Source organism: Bufo gargarizans, chromosome 7 (genome assembly GCF_014858855.1).
Source record: "Bufo gargarizans isolate SCDJY-AF-19 chromosome 7, ASM1485885v1, whole genome shotgun sequence".
Taxonomy (NCBI): domain Eukaryota; kingdom Metazoa; phylum Chordata; class Amphibia; order Anura; family Bufonidae; genus Bufo; species Bufo gargarizans.
The window spans coordinates 157,662,258-157,683,369 of NC_058086.1; the positions used below are offsets into that span (position 1 = coordinate 157,662,258).

The window sequence follows — 21,112 nt, forward strand, 5'->3', positions numbered from 1 at the left end:
GTGATTGGCACCGCAATCCAATCATAGTTTGGGTAATAGGTTTTAGATTTATATATTAAACATTACAGTTTTAAGGGTCTTATATATAATTTTTGTGGATTAACAGTTTATTTAATTAGACTCGCGTATATATCCTTTTTGAATACCAGAACATATGTAAATGAATCCCTATTAGAATATAACAGCGGTTCTGCACAAAGTCCTTAAAGGGGTTATTCCAGTGGCATCATTTTAAATAAAAATGGCATCACAGAACAGCGAGTACTGACCTTGCTGATCGCCCACCGCAGCTGCTCCAGTCCCTGCTCCTCTCCACTTCCTGTTCTCCGGCTTCACACACCAGGGGCAGTTTGGACTGGACACTCAGCTAATCGCTGGCCACAGGGGGGGTGACTTGCTTCAGCCAGCTATTGGCAGACCGGGCGGTGGAAGCAGTTTCTGGCGTGCCTACCCCGAGAGCAGGAAGTTTAGAGGGACAGGGACTGGAGCAGCGGCTGAGGAAGGGTATGCTCAAAATTTATGAAGCATTGACATGCCTATTCTTACCAGACCAGTACCCCCTGTTGGCACCTCCTGCGCACCTGTCAAGGGGTGCTGTATTATCATCTATTGGTGCTTATACAGCTATGCCATCTACACACTGACTCTGTGTACCAGCTGGGTAAGAGACTCCATTGTGCTTTACACCCCCCGACTCTGATCTGAAGCTTAGTGGGCATTCTTATTATCTGGTCGGTCGCAGAGCAGGTGTCCTGTAAGAATTGAGGAGGTCAGGACATTTTGCACTAGGACGTTGTTCAATAAACACGTTTTATGTCAGGAACAATAACCATAAAGCAGGTAATGGTCTTGTCGAGAACTAGCTCACAAGGTCCACATCGGGACTGAGGAACAGTCCCCTAAAATCTCAGGCTGCAGTATCGATGTCTGAATACAGGCCCCAACTGGAAGACTTTTGATGGGTGACGCTGTTTTGTTTTTCAGTTGGTGAATAGTAACTTGTAGGAAAAGGTCCATAGAATTACGTACTACGCGTAAAACTTCCCAATGAGGGGTGGGGGCTTTAGTGAGGTCGCTGCCCGTATTAATCAATATTATTGTACATACAGCTGACTGTAGGATAAAACGTGGGCGGCAATAGAAGCTGAAAAATGTGTCTTGAAGCGACACATCTCCGTACAGTATTAGGGCTCATGCACACGACCGTATGTATTTTGCAGTCCGCAAAACACAGATCCACAAAAAAAATATACGGATCCCCTAATAGAACAGTCCTATCCTTATCTGGGCATTAATAGGACATGTTCTATTTTTATTTTTTTTAGTATTGAGTGAGAGAATAGGGTCTGTCCCTGCACCACATTTACCATCCAGCCTGAGCCCCCTGATAAATGTGGTGCAGGTCTGGACAGCCGGTCTAAGCTTCCGCCATCTACAGGATTAGTAAATCTGGGCCGCAGTGCGACACCTGTCTACAGGTACACCGCATTGGTTTCATTGCTGCAGTACCAGATGCCGTCCACGGACAGGTATGGCGCTGTTTATGTGATGAGACTGGAGGCACGCTTTTGTAATCCTGGACAACCCTTTTAAGGGGTCTTGCAGATTACAAAGTGTTGGGAGACAGTAATCCAGGGCTCCATGAGCTATCGACAAGACCCTGGATATGGAGATCACCTTGTGAGATTTACAGTCCCTTGGAGAATTTCTCCCAATGTTTTATAGTGTTTATAGCACAGTATAGGCAATAAATATGTTAATTTACTGTATTACTGGCTGCATGGTATATACAATCCCAGACGTCAGGGCTTCGGGTTATGTCACAGGCGGCCCCTGGAGTTTAGCAGATGATTTGTCTTGGAAGCCGTTCATTGTTCGGTCTGATCCATCCCAAATAAGGATTCTGGACACCGCATCCCACACGGTGTTGAGGAGAGCGTTGTCTGACCTGGAAAAGATCTTCCTGTCAGAAGAACTTGGGTGGAATGTGACAAAATGGACGTAACGTATACGGCAAGGATGTTCCATCTGTATGCAAGATCTACAGCAGGGACCTGACGGCCTGGATACTTGCCAAAGGATGTTTCTCTAGATTAATTTCTAAGGCTATAGGAAATGTAAGCCTGTGTTCACATTTTCAGCTTTTAGGTTTCCATCAAGAGTTTCCGGGAGCAGCTGGGCTCACTGTGCTATGTGAAAGTGACTGGGAGATGATAAAACAGCATAGCTTGCCACACTGACTGTTTCCATAACTCCCAGCCAGACAGGGAAGATAGTTACAGGTGGGACCGCATCAATGAATAGGCTGTACATGTCTAAGACCGCGTTCACATCACTGTTTTATTTTCCATTCTTCTGATCCATCAGAAGAACAGAAAAATTAAAAAAGGATCCTTTATTTTAAAGAAGCACTCCCACAAACATTTTTATTCTCTGACCTGTTAGAAAGATACATGATATAAACTGCAGTGAAGGTAATCTTCGTACCAACATGACTGTATTTGTGAGTTATCCCCTCCCTTCTGCTCCTCAACTGTGTCATGTGACCAGCAATTAGACTTTCCAAATAACACAGCATGTTAAGTGTGGACAGGAAGTCAGTTTCTCTATGTATTCCTATGGGAGCCTTAATGTCAGTCTCAGGAATGAAGAAGTAACTGACTTCTTGTCCTGTGTCAGTTGGAGTCACATGACAGCTGAGGATCAGAACGGAGGTTATAACTCACACATACAGTCACTGGTAACAAGATTGCCTTCACAACAGTTTACATCATGTATCCATCTAACAGGTCAGAGAATAAAAATGTTAGTGGGACTGCTTCTTTAAAGGGGTTATACAATTTCAAGATCCGGTACCGAAGCCGACTTTGGATTGTTTTTAAAGTCGTAGAATTGCACGTCTTCGGACAGGTCTCCATACAGCATTAAAACGAAGTTGAGGAAAGAATTTGATTCACTCGCCCCTACTTACAATAAAGGATCCATATTTTATTTTATTTAATTTTATTTAATTTTTTCTGTTCTTCAGATCAGAAAAACGGAAAATAAAAGTGATGTGAATGCCGCCTTAGGTGAGAGCACCACTTTAAATACTTATGCACTGAAAGAGTATGTCCAGTTGTTTTTCCTGCAGTTAACTGGTTCCAGTCCTGTGAGATTAGGAACACCTTCCCCACTCCTGTCTTTAAAGGGAACCTGTCACCTCTACTATGTTACCCTCACTGAGCGTTTTTAAATCTTCATTGTGTTACCCTAAACATATAAATTACACTTTTAATTTAATTTGCAGACTAATTCAATAAGTATTCTGCATTTTTGTACTTCACGCCTTTTATGCAAATGAGCATAAGAGTCATATCTTACTTGTGTGACCAGAGAAGAGTCATATTTTCAAGCTCTGACTCATCTCCGGTTAATTTTCATATGTATCAAATCTGGGTTTTTTACACAATAAAAGCACACAGAGCTATGGGGACTGTGGACTGTGGATGTGCTAGCGGCCATCTAGCAACCCATGTAATCCTTCATATTACAATATTGGTTGCAGGACGACCATTGTATCTTGCGTCCATAACTAATAATTGGTTTCTAAGCCCTCAAATGTCATCTCAAAATAACAGAAAATGAAGATGTACAAAAAATAAGCAGATAACTAATCCAGAAAAGGCAGATCTTTACATATAGCAGTCAGGAATAGCTGCTGGAAGCTGGAAGTCACTTTCTATGACGAGGGCAGGAGCTTCTTCATGGTTGGGTACAATGCACAGACGCTGTGTACTAGAAAAAATGGAGCTGCCTTCACCTGACCGCCACAGGAGCAGTACAGGACATGTAGTACCACACTGTACCGTAAAGAGGAACTACTAGAGGAATGTCCTCTTCGATGCTTGGATCGGAGTCTGAGGCTTTGTATGATGAGTTTGGTTTCAACTTACAATGGCCCAGAAAAGACCATTGTATGTGGAAAATATTGTCTCCTGAGAGGATAGATATGTATATATTAGGGCTGCAGCATTTGAGTATTCTACCGATTTATTTTTTACGATTAATAGATTAATCTAATAAGAAAAAATTAATTAATTGACTGTTTTCCTTTATAAAAACTCATCAGACCCCCTGCCATCAGACCCCAACAACCTTCATTCCCCCCTGTGCGATCAGCCTAAGTGCATCGGCTCCACTATCCACCAGTGCCATCGGCTCCACTATCCACCAGTGCCATCGGCTCCACTATCCACCAGTGCCATCGGCTCCACTATCCACCAGTGCCATCAGCCCCTCCATGCCATCCATTGCCATGTCCCCCCAGTGCCTCCATGCCATCCATTGCCATGTGATGTCCCCCAGTACTGTCAGATTAGCACCTCCATGCCACTCCCCCAGTGCCATCTGCCCCTCCATGCCATCCATTGCCATGTCCTCTTCCCCCAGTGCCTCCATGCTATCCATTGCCATCTGTCCCCCTCCCCCAGCGCCTCCATACCATCCACCATGTCCCTCAGTCCATCAGACCCTCCATGCCATTTCTATCCATGTCCGCCAGTGCCATCAGCCCCTTCAAATCACAGGTGCCCCCCCCTCCCGGCAGATTCGGCCCCTGCTAACTTATACTTACCTTTCCTGACATGGAGTCCGCAGGAGACGGACCGCATCTTCTTCCCACTTCTGGCATGCACTGGGTGGGACCGGACGTCACACACAGCGTCAGCCAGTGCCCTGGCGATGTGTGCACCTAAGGCCCTGGCAGCGCGGTGCGGACGGGAGGCCACGGAGCTCTGTAGTCACATGATTTAAAACTCAACTTGGCTTTAGTATTCTTCTGTGCTTTTTGTGCCAGCGGATGATGTTTGTTGTATGCAATTTAGGCACAAAATGTGTGCGTCAATTTATGTTTGTGGTTTTAGCTGCGGATTTCACCCTTTTTTAAACGAAGGGTGAGATCTTCAGTAAAACTGCATTAATCCACACCAAAATCTAATGTTAGAAATTGCAGATTTTGGTGTAGTTATGCTGCAGAAATGCACATAAATCCGCACAAATTCCTGAATCTTCTGCACGTTGACCTGCGTACGTGTGCAGGTACCCTTAGTGTTTCTGTCCCTTCTTGCAGTTTATATTGATTTCTCTCTTCCAGAATACAGTTGTACTATTCAGTGTTTGCTAATGACTTTATTTTTTTTGAGTCTGCTGACAGTAATTATTTTGCATGATAAATTGAAGTGTATGAATTCCAGGCCGTTCTGTCCTCTTTCCCTGTGCTGTTCCTCATGCAAAGGATTGTGGAGTGATGATTTAAAGAGGTTGTACAGGGGGAGAGGAACATCACCGCTTTCTTCTACGAGCAGCCCCCTACACCCGTGACAGACTCCCTGTAAGGGCTCATGCACACGGCCACATCCCTTCTGCATTTTTTGCTGATCGGATACAGACTCATTCATTTTAATGGGGCCGCAAAAGAGGTGGACAGCACACCCATTCCGCTGGCCCACCAAAAAATAAAACGTGTCCGTTTTGCAGGCCGGGATCCAGTTTTGCGGATCTGTGATTTGCAGGCCGCAAAACCCTTAGGCCTCGTTCACACTTCAGTGTTTGGTCAGTGATTTCCATCAGTGATTTGTGAGCCAAAATCAGAAGTGGAGCCTCCACAGACATGAGGTAGAAGGGAAAGATCTGCTCCTGTTCTGTGTTTAGAGTTGTACCTGGTTTTGGCTCACAAATCACTGATGGAAATCACTGACTAAACACTGAAGTGTGAACGAGGCCTTACAGCCCTGAACCTGCCACCAAAAAATGCAATGCAATCTGAAAGCAGCATGTTATAGAGCAGGAGGAGCCGAGCAGATTGATATATATTTTTGTCGAAAAAGATTCAGTAAAACTTGTAATTTTTACATTTTCATCTGTAGCCCTGTGAAGAGCTATCGGTACAGGAGGGAGGAGCTATCAGTGATTGACAGCTGTCTCTGTATACACATAATGCTATCAATCACTGATAACACCTCCCTCCTGTACCGATAGCTGTTTGTTGGAGGGAGAAAAAGCAGCGATATAAATGTATAAATTATAGCTTTTCCAGAATCTTTTCCTACAAGCATACATGGCAATCTTCTCCGCTTCTCCTGCTCTATAACATGGTGCCGTCAGATTGTACTATATATTTTGGTGAAAGGTTCTCTTTAAGGACTCGTTCACATTTCTGTTTTCCGCTGACGTGTCTCCACATTTGTATAATATGTCCACATAGAAAAAAAATCATGGGGACGTGCATGACTCGGACCAAACACTTCTATTGAAGGCTATGGGTCCGTGAAAAATCGCAGACACAAAACGGATGGTATCTACATTTGTTCCAATTTTCACTGACCACCGGTAGGAGATGCTCTGGAAATTAATTGTCAACTAAGCCATGTCCATGGAATATGGATGACACACGGAGGGCAAAAAAAGCGGACAGATTAATTTAATTTTTTTCACGGACGTCAAGCGGATACGAAAATGTGAACGGATGTGTTCATTGGGTTATAAAAGAGAAAAAAACTACAAAATAATCTGCACGCTGTTGCTTGGGTTGTACCAGGGACATGGTACTATGGATAGACTTCGTTTGGGCAGGCCTGTCCTGAAGACAAAGTGTGCATGTGAGCAAAGCGACCCCGTTGTTCTGGCCAAGATTATTTGTTCCCTTTGCCCGCCCCATGCCAGGCAGCTTTGGGAAAGCTAAAACCACTTTACCATCCCTACCCTAAACTCAATAGTTCTTACTGTCATCCGGAGAATTCTTCGTCAGGTTCCAAGTAAGGTTCTTCAGAAACCTGGCTGATAAACACTGATACCAGTGTATGCCAAGCTGCAGAACAAGGTATACGGATTAAAGAGGACCCCTCGCCTCTCCTGACACCTCTCTGTTTTCCGAAATAATCGTTTTCCACATGAAATGACAATTCTAATTTTTTTTTTCCCTAAAACTGTATGTTGTGCCCTTCTATTATTCCTGCTAGACGTTTATGAATAATGTACAGCTGGGTGTTACCAGTTGGGGGGTGTCCTTGCGCAGTATGACTCTGGCAGCACTGATTGGATAGTGTCTGACATAACCGTTAACTGGTAACACCCAGTTGTACCTTTTAATCATAAACGTAGGTAGTTGCTAAAGCAGACATATCAGGAGAGGTGACAGGTCCTTTTTAAAGGGGTTGTCCCATCTACCGTTTTCATACTTACCTGCTGCGACAAGGGTGCTGGTGCACCACTGTATCCAATCACTGGACTCCACAGTGATGTATCCCCAGCTTGACACGTGACTGGGTCCCCTGACACTTGGGGACATGTCACTGCTGCAGCCAGTCATTGGCTGCAGCAGTGTGTCTGACCTTAAATCATGTTGGATGTTTACCTACAGCACTGGAAGTCCAGAGAATGATATGTTATGGGCCTTGACAACCCCTTTAAGACCAAAAAATACCAAAAAATAGTGTGGTCTTCAAGGGGTTAATACACTTGAAATCGCCTTCACCCATCTGATGAGCAGTAGTAAGGGTTACCTGTCTATCAAAGGACTGAATCTCAATATGCCTGATCCTTTTACAGTGCGGCTGCCCCCATAAACATTAAACTGTTGGGTCCAGCAGGTGATCACAGCAGCCACTTACTGAGGGATTTGAAAGGTAGGTGTCATATACTTATCCCGTGATGGAATTATGAACTAACCTTTCGATAGGTTCAGAGATTGCAATGTCCAAACAGCAGAGGCCTATGTCCGCTGAAGCCCATGCTTATACCCTATGATCGTATGACACATTCAACGCACAATCCAGTGCAGGTTTATGTTTGTTTTGTCTTGTATTTTTGGAGGGGACTGTGGGAACTTGTGCTGGAAACGTCCTACGTCCTGCAGACAGATGAATTCTACATTATCTGGTAATTCAGCCCAGGACGACGCACTGAAAAACAAGCAGATGTTGCCCGGTCTTATGACATGAAATGTTTATACGTTCATTTAAAATCTCAGCTTTTTTCAGAATTCTTTTTTCAAAAATGCCTGGGTACATTCACACGAAAGTAAAAAAATAAATAAAATTTAAATGGATACTCAGTTCAGCTTTTCATGGCCATTTTGCATCATTGTGTGCATCCATTTTCTGGCTATCTATCTTTTTTCAGTGGCCGTTATATTTTTTTATCCCACCCACTACAGTGCCCTTAGTATATATTATCCCCAAGTATTAGAAATGGCCCCTAAAATATATAATCAAAAGAAAAACTTGCCTCAACTACTTACCTGCAGGTGGCGCCCTCTCTTCACTAAAGGCAGCAGGACCTGACGCTCCCAGTGTGATCATGTCATCTTCCGCATCCAGTGAGGGGCGAGCGTCCTAACTTTATTTTAAATCCTGAAAGGCCATTTTTTCCCCCCTAGTGTACCTTTTCTTTTATGTATAACTGTCGTATATATATTTTTTGGGAGTATTGGATTGTGGTGATTAATATCTCCTTGGTGGCCCTATTTCAACTTTTCACTGTGCATTCAATTACCCCTTAATTCCACAGTTTTGTTCCCTGTTCTGCCTGCTTTTACCTCTACTTAAAATCAGGTTGCTAGGCATGGTCCGTCTATGTGTTAAAGGACGGAGGACACAGAAGCACGCAGCGTGCAAGGTCACATTACAGACAGCCGGGGACTGTAAGTAAATGATTAAAGCCAGGTCCTCCCCAGCAGCTGATAACAGTGCCTGGGCTGTGTGCACTTCTCCCTGTCCCTGCGCTTGGCAGACGCTCTCTCACTCAGCAGACTGGGACAATGCAGAGCCGAAGCAGCGCAGAGCAGGGAAGGGAGATCTGCCGTCTGCTCAGTGTATAAATGAAAGCAACATGTGGTAAGAGGACCCCTTTGTGCTGCAAGAGATTAACCCTTTAGGGGGAGGGCTCTGGTTACTGACACTTTTGGGGGGCTATTGTTAGGCTACTTTCACACTAGCGTTCGATCGGATCCGTTCTGAACGGATCCGCTCATATTAATGCAGACGGTGGCTCCGTTCAGAACGGATCCGTTTGCATTACCATGAACCAAAAAAAAAAAAAAAGAATTTTTTTTTTTTTTTGTTCATGATAGTGCAAACGGATCCGTTTTGACTTTACATTGAAAGTCAATGGGGGACGGATCCGTTTGAAAATTGAGGCATACTGTGTCAACTTCAAACGGATCCGTCCCCGTTGACTTACATTGTAAGTCTGGACGGATCCGTTTGCTTCCGCACGGCCAGGCGGACACCCGAACGCTGCAAGCAGCGTTCAGGTGTACGCCTGCTGAGCGGAGCGGAGGACAAACGCTGCCAGACTGATGCATTCTGAGCGGATCCGTATCCACTCAGAATGCATTAGGGCTGGACGGATCCGTTCGGGGCCGCTTGTGAGAGCCTTCAAACGGAACTCACAAGCGGAGCCCCGAACGCAAGTGTGAAAGTAGCCTTACTGGCTAGTGAAGGCAGGCGGGATTAGCCTCAGGGTGAGGGCAGTGGCGGCCATCTTACCTAAATAGTGAAATTGCAGTTTTATGCAGACTGGTTGCTAAGGGCTGAATCTTATTAAGTATGGGTTAAGTCAGTCTAATAGTAACTGATTCTGGAATATCATGTTATTAGTAACTACATATATGAAAAATTGAAATTAGGCTCTAAATGTGACAGTTATCCTTTAAGGCCGTTAGACTGGTGCACTGCTGTCTAAACGGCCAAAAACAGGACATGTCTTATTTTTTATTTTTTTTGACGGGCACTTTCCACTGGCCGTTAAAATAAAAACTATAGACTTCAATGGTTCTTATAATGGCAGTCACACAACCATTTTGTGTGAACGAGGGCTTAGATTTAGGCCCCTTTCACACGGGCGAGTTTTCCACGCGGATGCGATGCGTGAGTTGAACGCATTGCACCCGCACTGAATCCGGACCCATTCATTTCTATGGGGCTGTTCACATGAGCGGTGATTTTCACGCATCACTTATGCGTTGCGTGAAAAATTGCAGCATGCTCTATTTTGTGCGTTTTTCACGTAACGCAGGCCCCATAGAAATGAATGGGGTTGCGTGAAAATCGCAAGCATCCGCAAGCAAGTGCTAGGAGACGATCGGGTTGGAGACCCGATCATTATTATTTTCCCTTTTAACATGGTTTTAAGGGAAAATAATAGCATTCTGAATATAGATTGTATGCGTTGTAATGCGTTTTGCACTCGCGTGAGAAAAATCGCGCATGTTTGGTACCCAAAGATTGTAGATTGTATTATTTTCCCTTATAACATGGTTATAAGGGAAAATAATAGCATTCTGAATACAGAATGCATAGTAAAATAGCGCTGGAGGGGTTAAAATAAAAATAAAAAACTATTTAACTCACCTTTAGTCCACTTGATCGCGCTGCCCGGCATCTCGTCTGTCTCCTTTGCTGAACAGGACTTGTGGTGACGTCACTCCGGTCATCACATGCTCCATCACATGATCTTTTACCATGGTGATGGAGCATGTGATGACCGGAGTGACGTCACCACAGGTCCTGTTCCTGAAATGAATGCTCACCACAGGTCCTGTTTAGCAAAGGAGACAGAAGAGATGCCGGGCTACGCGATCAAGTGGACTAAGGTGAGTTACATTTAAAAAAAAAAATTATTTAACCCCTCCAGCGCTATTTTACTATGCATTCTGTATTCAGAATGCTATTATTTTCCCTTATAACCATGTTATAAGGGAAAATAATACAATCTACAGAACACCGATCCCAGACCCGAACTTCTGTGAAGAAGTTCGGGTTTGGGTACCAAACATGCGCGATTTTTCTCACAGGAGTGCAATGTTTTGCACTCGCGCGGAAAAATCGCGGATGTTCCCGCAACGCCCGTCAGAAAGAGGCCTTAGGGTACTTTCACACTAGCGTTTTTCTTTTCAGTTTTATCCTAATGCATTCTGAATGGAGAGCAATCCGTTCAGGATGCATCAGTTCAGTCCCTCTTACGTTTTTTGGCCGGAGAAAATACCGCGGCATGCTGCTTTTTTTTTTTTTTTTTTTTTTTTTTTTTTTTTTTTTCTCCAGCCAAATATCCTCAACACTTGCCTGAATGCCGGATTTGGCATTCATTTCCATTGAAATGTATTAGTGCCGGATCTGGCATTAAAATTGACGGATCCAATCTTACGGTCTGCGCATGCGCAGACCTTTAAAAATGTGAAAAAAATAAATACCGGATCCGTTTTTCCGGATGACAACTGGAAAGACTGATCCGGCATTGCAATGCATTTGTCAGACAGATCCGCATCCTTTTGCGTCCGGATTGCCGGAATCCTCTGCCGCAAGTGTGAATGTAGCCTAACTGAGCTCCATGTTTCAAAGTATCTTGGGTTTCATTCCCGTCATGTTACGAGCCTTCCGCCGGAGGATCTCCTATGTATACCTCCATGGGAGGCTCCAAATCTCTGACTACGTGTCTATGTTGCTAATAGGCTTCCATTGTGGGGAAAAAGTATACCGCACAGTTTTTATATTTTTTATTATATACCAGTATATTGAATAACACAGTCTACTACAGTATTCCATACCGCAAAAAATATGGGGGTCATTTATCAAACTGGTGTAAAGTAGAACTTGCTTAGTTGCCCATAGCAACCAGTCAGATTCCAACTTTAATTTTCCAAAGGAAATCTTGTTGCTGTGGGCAACTAAGCCAGTTCTACTTTACACCAGTTTGATAAATGACCCCCTATATGTATACAACAATGTATACTGACCCATTGGAGGCCAAAAGGACGCTCTTTAGACTTCGGTTAGCTGAATACAGCCCTATGGACACAGCTGGGGTATGTGAACTGAGACAACACAGCAGACTTTTTCTGTTGTATGTTTTACCCCAATTCCGCAGCGAAATCCTTGTGATGAATGAGATGTTTGTGCAGATTTTCCTCAGGGTTCACCCTTTACATTGCAAAGCGTAAAAATCAGCAACGAGTCTGCGGCAGAATTAAATTGCAGCAGATCAGAAAATCTGAAGCAGATTTATTTATTTTTGTTGTTTTTATTATTTTTTTGTGAACTTGAATTTTCCCAGAGGCCTAATGGCTTTTTTTGCCGACTGCTTGGTGAATATTCTGTTAGCATAGAGCTTTCTAGGCAATGCCTAACGTTCAATTTTTTCTAACCAGCAGAGATGACCGCAGTAGATCTAAATGTTCCTGTGAAGACTTGGCATGACCACCTTCCATGCAGGGACCCGGGCACTACCAGAACCGCATCCTGTAATGATAGAGCGGGGATTATTGAGTAGGTCTTCTGACTTGCTGGGCCGATCTGACAATTGGACAGGACTCTTGACGTGTATGGTCAGCAATAGGCCTCATGCACACGACCGTATTTTTGGTCCACGTGTTTTGCAGATCAGATGTGGGGCCACAAAAAATGCCGTCAGGACACCGTGTGCTGTCTGAATGTGTATGTCCATTCTGCCATCCTACAAAAAAAATAAAAAAAATGTCCTATTTCTGTCCGTTTTGCAGACAAGAATAGTCATTTTTAACATAGTGCACGACATCTGGAATGGGTATCTGTGTTTTGTGGATCCGCAGTCGGGCATGAGGCCGTAGTTAGAAGATAAATTGTTAAAAACATTACACTTTTTAGTAACCGGAATCGTCCATTTTGATTCCTATATCCCCTTGGGGTTACATTGCTTCCTTTTACAAATTGTGCGTATTGCTGGGCGTAGAAAGTACATTGCACACGGTTTTACACTGATTTGACTGTTTTTACTGTGGTGTATTTCCCTTCATACTAGACCAGGGATCAGCAACCTTCGGCACCCCAGCTGTGGTGAAACTACGACTCCCAGCATTCACACTTGCTTGGCTGTTCTCAGAACTCCCATAGAAGTGAATGGAGCATGCTGGGAGTTGTAGTTTCATAACAGCTGGAGTGCCGGAGGTTGCTGACCCCTGTACTAGACTCTCACTTGCCCTAACATTGCTTAAATGAGATTGTAAAATTTAAATTGCGCCTTTTACTTCCCTGAAATATGGTTCAGGACGTAAACTGAAACTGGGCGATAAGGGGTTAAAGTGGTTGGTTCTGAAATGCAATAGGCAATGCAAAATATAAATTTGTGGTTAATTAGAAAGTTTTATGATATTTCATGGTTATACCTTCTCCTTATTGTCAGTCCATTGGATCCGACCATCAATCACTATTACATCTATAATCGCTCATGTGAAAGCACTTTTTATGCGCATGCGCCATGTTCCAGACGAGCTGTATTCCATGGGGATGGTTGAGCATGCAGAACAAAGCTCAGGCAAAATTGTGTTGGGAGCACAATTCAGCATGCGGCAGTATGCTATGTACAAGCCTTGGGAGCGCGCTCTGCTGGGACATGTAGTACGCAGAGCGCACTGGAGGTCATGTGATCGCCTGATCTGTGCCCACCCACATTGAAGAGATTTCCAACAAGAGGAAAACCTGTGGAAATCAGAGGATGAAAGACATTCATTCTGGCAAGTAAGCACCTGAAACAACGGACGGCATTTAGCATTCTATGTACATGTGTTTTTTGGCGGTAAGAAGTTGCATGTTTTGGCGCACGTGTTTTGCCCACTTTTATCCACCTACGTCACTTCATGCCAGTTTTCTTGGCCAATTGAGGCTCTCCTGACCCAAACTGACTACATCATAGTGCTCATATGCGAGTACAATACAATAGATCTGTGATCGGATATAAACTGACTGCACCATAAAACGCAATAATGCAGTGGGTCAGGGGAGCTGTAGTCGGCCTGGGACATGCGGCCGATACATGGACCATATTTGCCGGGCCAACCACTGTCATTGAATGAGCACTTGCGCACAAACCATTCCGTTCAGATAATACAACTGTCTGCATCTGTTCAGAACGGATCCGTTTGTATTATCTGTAACATAGCCAAGACGGATCCATCTTGAACACCATTGAAAGTCAATGGGGGACGGATCCGTTTTCTATTGTGCCAGATTGTGTCAGTGAAAATGGATCCGTCCCCATTGACTTACATTTTGTATCAGGACGGATCCGTTTGCCTCTGCATCGTCAGGCGGACACGCGTTTTGGTGTCCGCCTCCAGAGCGGAATGGGGACTGATCGGAGGCAAACTGATGCATTCTGAGCGGATCCTTTTCCATTCAGAATGCATTAGGCCAAAACTGATCCCTTTTGGACCGCTGGTGAGAGCCCTGAACGGATCTCGGAAACGGAAACCAAAACGCCAGTGTGAAAGTAGCCTTAGTTTGGTGGGGAGGCCAGCTCTAGGAAGAGTCCTGGTTGTTCCAAATTTCTCCCATTTAAGAATTATGGAGGACACTCTGCTCTTGGGAACTTTCACTGCAGCAGAAATGTTTTTTGTCCCACTTCCCCAGATCTGTGCCTCCGCACAATGCAGTCTCTGGTCTCTACAGGCAGTTCTTTCCTGTGAGACGTCATATAGACAGGGCTGCGCCTTTCCAAATCATGTCCAATCAACTGAATTTACCACAGGTCCAATCACGGAGTAGAAACCCCTCAAAGATGATCAAAAAAAATAGGAAGCCCCCAGAGCTAAATTTCAAGGGTCGTAGCAAAGGGTCTGAATTCTTATGTCCATGTGAAATTTTCAATAAGTTAGCGGTTGACTATTTGCATTTTTTAACAGCTCCATAGAAATGAATGGGTCCGCATCCTATCCGCAAAAAAAACTAAATGGACGTGGAAACCAAATACGTTTGTGTGCATGTAGCCTTAATAATGCATTTTAGTTTTGCTGAGCAGCCGTCGTGATCAGTCCTCGTAGCACCACTGGCGTGCTCTGTGTTGGTTTTAACAGACATGTCTTTCCCGTGGGATTGTTTCAATTGTTCCCATATTTCAGCTCTTCCCAGAACAACTTGGCTCACATAAATCTGAAACCCATCTGACATCATCCAGGAGGACTGCGCCATATCTTTTTTTTTTTTTTTTTTTTTTCTTTCCATATAGATTCCACCAACAATTTTTATATATTTTATTTTTTTGCTTAGATTATTATTACTGTATTTATTTTAAAGTGTCCTGATTGGGGCTCATAAGTTACCCTATATAAAGGACTAAAGGAGTTATCCCCTGATTAAAAGGGTTTTACGAGATTTAAATACTGATGGCCGCACTGCAGGCTGTCACTCGGGAAAGAGGCGACGGTTACCTCGACTTCAAGCTGGCCGGCACTATAGCGCTGATGGAGAATAAAACTGCGTTTTTTTAACTTGCACAGTCAGTCTATATACCAGTCTATATACCACCAGTCTTTTATACCATAGGGTCTGTGCAAAAAGTAAAAAAAGGAATAGCAAAAAAGCCAAAGTGGCACAGCTCTTTTCCCTTGTCCCTGACTTCTTGCGATCTTTGGGGCTAGGAGTGGTCAGACCCCCCCCCTGCGATTGGACATAAGGGGTTATCCTAGCAATATGCCATCAGTGTCTATAGAGAAAGAAACCCCTTCCAGGACAGTTCAAGTGTTTCTGACTAAGAAGCCTCTCCGTCTGTGTTTATAGGATTGTCTCGCCCTTTTGTATTCAAGGACTTTCCTTTTTACAGGAGGACTAAGATGGAGTTGGGCAATGATCCAGAATGAAAGCAGAAATGAAGAGATTGAGGCTGTGCAAAAGATGCAGACCCCCTGACTAAAGAATTCTCCATTCTGCCTTTTTGAGGTAAGTTACAAATGGTTTAAAGGTCATTTACACTTTGTAATATTTTATACATGGATTTACTCTGCATATTTGCAGGATGTATGGGAAACCTTTTATGGACACATATTGGAAACCATATAAAAGACTAAACATCTACAAAGTTTCTACTGAATTGGTAATATTGAAGCCCTAAAAATGACTTTATTGTGATCATCCCCTATTGAAACTAATAGAAGAGACAGAATGGTGGATTAGAAGGCAATGCGTTTCAGTGGAAAGTGGTCATACCTGGTTGTTGCTGGTGGCCTCGACCGAATAGCATGGCACAAAATGTTATCCCATGATTAAAAAAAAAATATATTAAAATCAGACATCATATAGTACATGACAATGTCTTTCTAACAAAGCTAGAACCAGCCCTGCACCTCACATGGATCCAGACCTCCCCCCCCCCCCCCCTCATTCATTGCTACAACTGCTCTGCAAGATTTATATCAAGCTGGCAGTTCAAGTAGAGTGGCTGATGGAACTGAGCATGTGCGTCCTCCAGCAAGGTGGGCAGAGAAATAAGAAAAAAAAACAGCAGGTGGCGCTATGCAGATACATTTTATTGAATAACATGGTGGCTATACTAAATTTATAATTACATGCTGTTGCAAAAGTATTCAGATCCAGTTGCTGCAGAATATTTTTTGTGGGACAACCCCTTTAATATGATTTTTAAGGAAGAAGACTGCTTATTTTCCTAGTAAAGACTGTTAGCATTGTATTTTACTCTCAGTTAAAGGGAGTCTGTCACCACATTTGAGCATATTAGACTGATCAAATAGCGTTATATGTGCCACCGAGAACTTAAAAACGGTACCTTTGTTGTATCTAATGGATTTTTATTTCAGCCACAAATGAACTTTTAAGATTCTGTAAATGCGCCCTCTCAAGTGCCCAGGGCGTGTCTCAATCGTCTGAGCCCCAGGCAGCCTCCGTGTGCCTCTGCCCGCTCGTTTACTCTCCTCCTCTCTCCTTTTCCACTGCGGCTGCGCGGTCAAATTCGTAGCCGGCGCAGTGGAAAAGGTGAGAGGAGGAGAGTAAAGCACACGGAGGGCGGGGTTATGAGCCGCTGAGGAGGTGCTGCCTGGGGCTCAGACGATTGAGACGCCGCCCTGGGCACTTGAGAGGGCGCATTTACAGAATCTTAAAAGTTCATTTTTGGCTGAAAGAAAACTCCATTAGATACAACAAAGGTACAGTTTTTAAGTTCTCCGTGGCACATATAACGCTATTTGATCAGTCTAATATGCTCAAATGTGGTGACAGACTCCCTTTAAGTGCTAATCAAAGAGAGCTTGTTATCTCTCCTCACATCTCTGGTTTAGGAAACCTGAGCCCTAGTAAGCTCTTGAAGGGAGAGAATGTCAAGCGGTTCATTGTTTAAAGGGGTATTCTAACCTAATCTGTCTCTAGAATGGTCTGATGCTGTCTCTTTGGCCGTCGCATCTGAGCTGCAAGAGGTAGGTTTACAGAAACAGCCAAGCTCTCTGTGCTTTGTTGTTTGCTTGGCATTCACATGATTGGAAGTTACAGAAAAAGCATAGCACAGTGAGCTTGGCTGTTTCCATAAACCTGCCCTCTTCTTGCTGCACTCAGTGGGATGGTGTCAGAGCACCCAGTTCCAGAGATAGATGTGGGTTCCAGAAGTGAGACCCACATCTGTCAGAAATGTATGGAATATGTTGTGGTTGTACCCCCTTGGAGCTGGCAACCCCTAAGGTCCTCCCTGTCTCCCTGAACATTTAAAAAAAAGCCACTCACCTGTTCACAGTCCTGCCACTGCTCTGCTCCTGGCCGCATCCGGTTTCCAAAGGCCCAAAGCGACTTGGTCCCATAACCACTGCGGCCAATCATAGGCCTCGTCAATCACATGGTTTGAAAGCTACGTCACAGCAATGCGGGGACTGGAAGTGACTGGGAATGGAGAAGCACCAGGACCTCATACCGGTAATTGGGTTTTTATGTTCAGCGGAGGACACCAGAGGTTGTGGACTCCAAGGCTTTAATGGAAATGCACGGTAACCAACCTCTAGTCACTTTTTTTTTATTTGATGCATTTTATACACATATTCATGAAATGTCTGATTTTTTTTTCTCTGCCACAGGTACCGCCGACATTATGATCACTGTAACGGAACTCAAAATTTTGGCAGATGCCCAAGCATCTTATCATATTTTGAAGCCATGGTGGGACGTGTTTTGGTATTACATCACGATGGTGATGTTGATGATTGCTGTTCTGGCAGGTGCTCTGCAGCTCACACAAAGCAGAATGCTCTGCCTTCCTTGTAAGGCGGAAGTGGGCAATCACTGTGCACATCCTCTGGATCAAGTCAGTACAAAGATAAATTTGTCAGCCAGCCCCTTGGGAAAAACAAATCCCTCAAGAGGAATCCAGAACGATTTGCATCGCCAACAGTATGCCTACATTGATGCAGTTTGCTATGAAAAACAGCTGCACTGGTTTACAAAGTTTTTTCCCTATCTAGTGTTTCTTCATACTATAATATTTGGTGTGTGCAGCAACTTCTGGCTCCATTACCCAAGCACAAGTTCGAGACTGGAGCACTTTGTTGCGATTCTGTATAAATGCTTTGATTCTCCTTGGACGACACGAGCTTTGTCAGAGACGGTTGCTGAACAGACCATGAGAAACTGGACAAACAAACCATCACGACGCTTGACTAGTGAAGACACGGATGCAAGGAGGCAATCCGTACAACATGGGGTTGAGAGCACTGCAGTGGAGGATGATGCTTCAAGTGTCCTGGACAGGAAAGAAGGAGAACAGGCAAAAGCTCTGTTCGAAAAAGTCCGCAAGTTCCGTCTTCACGTTGAGCAGAAGGACATAATTTATAGACTGTATCTGAAGCAGATCATTGTTAAAGTCATTGCTCTTCTCGTGATCATTACATACGTGTCTTACTTTTTGATGCACATAACATTTGAAGTTGACTGTAAAGTTGACATTGAAGCATTCACAGGGTACAAGAGATACCAGTGTGTCTATTCTCTTGCTGCAATTTTCAAGCTTTTGGCTACGTTTTATGTTTTACTTGTATTTTTGTATGGGTTTGCTTGTTTTTATAGTCTGTGGTGGATGTTGAGAAGCTCTCTGAAACAGTATTCATTCGAGGCCGTTAGAGAAAAGAGTCACTACAGTGACATCCCCGATGTCCAAAATGATTTTGCCTTTATCCTTCACTTAGCAGACCAGTATGATCCGTTGTACTCCAAGCGTTTCTCGATATTTTTGTCTGAAGTCAGCGAGAACAGATTAAAACAGATTAATCTCAACAACGAGTGGACAGTGGAAATGCTGCGCCAAAAATTGACCCGAAATGCCAAGGATCAAGTAGAGCTTCAACTTTTCATGCTGAGTGGGGTGCCTGATAATGTCTTTGAACTGAATGAGATTGAAGTCATGAAGCTGGAACTGATACCAGATGCCAAGATCACCCCAATGATAACACAGCTGGTCAACCTCAAGGAACTCCATATTTACCACTCAACACTTACTGTGGACCTCCAAGCTCTGAGCTTTCTCGCTGATAACCTTCAAACTCTATATCTGAAATTTACTTCAGTTGAAAAGATTCCTTCTTGGATTTTCCTCTTGAAGAACTTGAAGGAGTTGTACTTAGCAGGATGTATCGACAACTACAGTTTTGCACACATTGAGGGCCTTCAGGACTTGAAGAACCTGACAACCCTTTACTTGAAGACCAGCATTCCTCGAATTCCACCTGTGGTTATGGACATGTTGCCATTTCTTCAGAAACTAAGCATTAATAATGAAGGAAATAGGCTCCTAATCCTAATTAGTTTGAAGAAGCTGATCAATCTTACCAGCCTAGAATTGATCAACTGTGACCTCGAACGAATTCCACATTCCATTTTTAGTCTGACGGAACTGAGAGAGATTGACTTTAAAGGAAATAATTTTAAAACTGTTGAAGAAATTATTAGTTTTCAGCATCTGCCCAAACTGACCTGCTTGAAACTGTGGCACAACGCCATTGCCTACATACCACTACAGATTGGAGCTTTAGCCAACCTAGAGCAGCTCTATCTCAACAATAACAATATAGAAATGATGCCACTACAACTATTTCTGTGCAACAAGCTGCGGGTTTTGGACCTCAGTCATAACAATTTAAATTTCATCCCGGACGAGATTCAGCTTTTGAAAAATCTTCAGTATTTTGCTGTGACAAACAATAGTGTAAGTATCACGTTTCAGTGAGTTATTCGTCAAGAGGATCTTGCGATGTATCCCTCTAATAAATGTCTCTGATATATTTGACTGTATAGGTAATTTATTGCCCATATGTCCCCATTTAAAAAAAAAAGTAAGTGGAGTAACAGCTGTCTCTGTAGTCGTAGTCAGGAAGAATGGGATACGGACGTAAACTGGCTTGATGTAGGTCAAAGGGACACTTTTGGTCTTCATTGGGTCAATGAGGGCCGTCGGGGTATATGCGTTAAAGGGTTTATCCAATCCCTAAAATGCCCGGGCACCTCATACAGGTTATACTTACCCAGCTCCCCGACATCTGCGTTTCTCCTGATGGCCGCTGCTGCATCTCCCCGTCGCACTAACCAAAACATATGGGGGGGGGGGGTTAGGGTCAGCCAATAGGTTGTGATGTAGGGAGACTCGTTCTCTTTGCGGCCTGCTGTTGGCTAGCCAAGCCCCCCCCGCCCCATTGCAGGATGTTTTGATCCGCTTGACTTGCAAACTCAGCATGACTCCACCCTTACTCCAATTAGATTAGCTGTTGGCTAGAATTGAAACAGAGTAGTTGTACATAAATGTAATATTGCTATATTCAATTTTATACTTCTATTTAGAAATGCTATTTACCGACTTTACAGTCAATGTACAGTACAGACCAAAAGTTTGGACACACCTTCTCATTCAAAGAGTTTTCTTTATTTTCATGACTATGAAAATTGTAGATTCACACTGAAGGCATCAAAACTATGAATTAACACATGTGGAATTATATACATAACAAACAAGTGTGAAACAGCTGAAAATATGTCATATTCTAGGTTCTTCAAAGTAGCCACCTTTTGCTTTGATTACTGCTTTGCACACTCTTGGCATTCTCTTGATGAGCTTCAAGAGGTAGTCACCTGAAATGGTTTTCACTTCACAGGTGTGACCTGTCAGGTTTAATAAGTGGGATTTCTTGCCTTATAGATGGGGTTGGGACCATCAGTGGCGTTGAGGAGAAGTCAGGTGGATACACAGCTGATAGTCCTACTGAATAGACTGTTAGAATTTGTATTATGGCAAGAAAAAAGCAGCTAAGTAAAGAAAAACGAGTGGCAGTCATTACTTTAAGAAATGA

The 21,112-nt window shown here is 43.6% G+C and overlaps 1 protein-coding gene across 3 annotated transcripts in view; it reads left to right on the forward strand.

The window, feature by feature from the left end:
- LRRC8B (leucine rich repeat containing 8 VRAC subunit B) overlaps positions 1-21,112 on the forward strand; it is a 38,657-nt gene that overhangs the window by 10,604 nt on the left and 6,941 nt on the right. For all 3 annotated transcript variants that reach the window (XM_044302079.1, XM_044302080.1, XM_044302081.1), the window contains 2 exons: positions 15,610-15,725; positions 17,858-19,977. In XM_044302079.1, coding sequence (XP_044158014.1) covers positions 17,872-19,977 — 2,106 coding nt within the window. In that variant the 5' untranslated portion in view covers positions 15,610-15,725; positions 17,858-17,871. The remainder of the gene's footprint in view (positions 1-15,609; positions 15,726-17,857; positions 19,978-21,112) is intronic.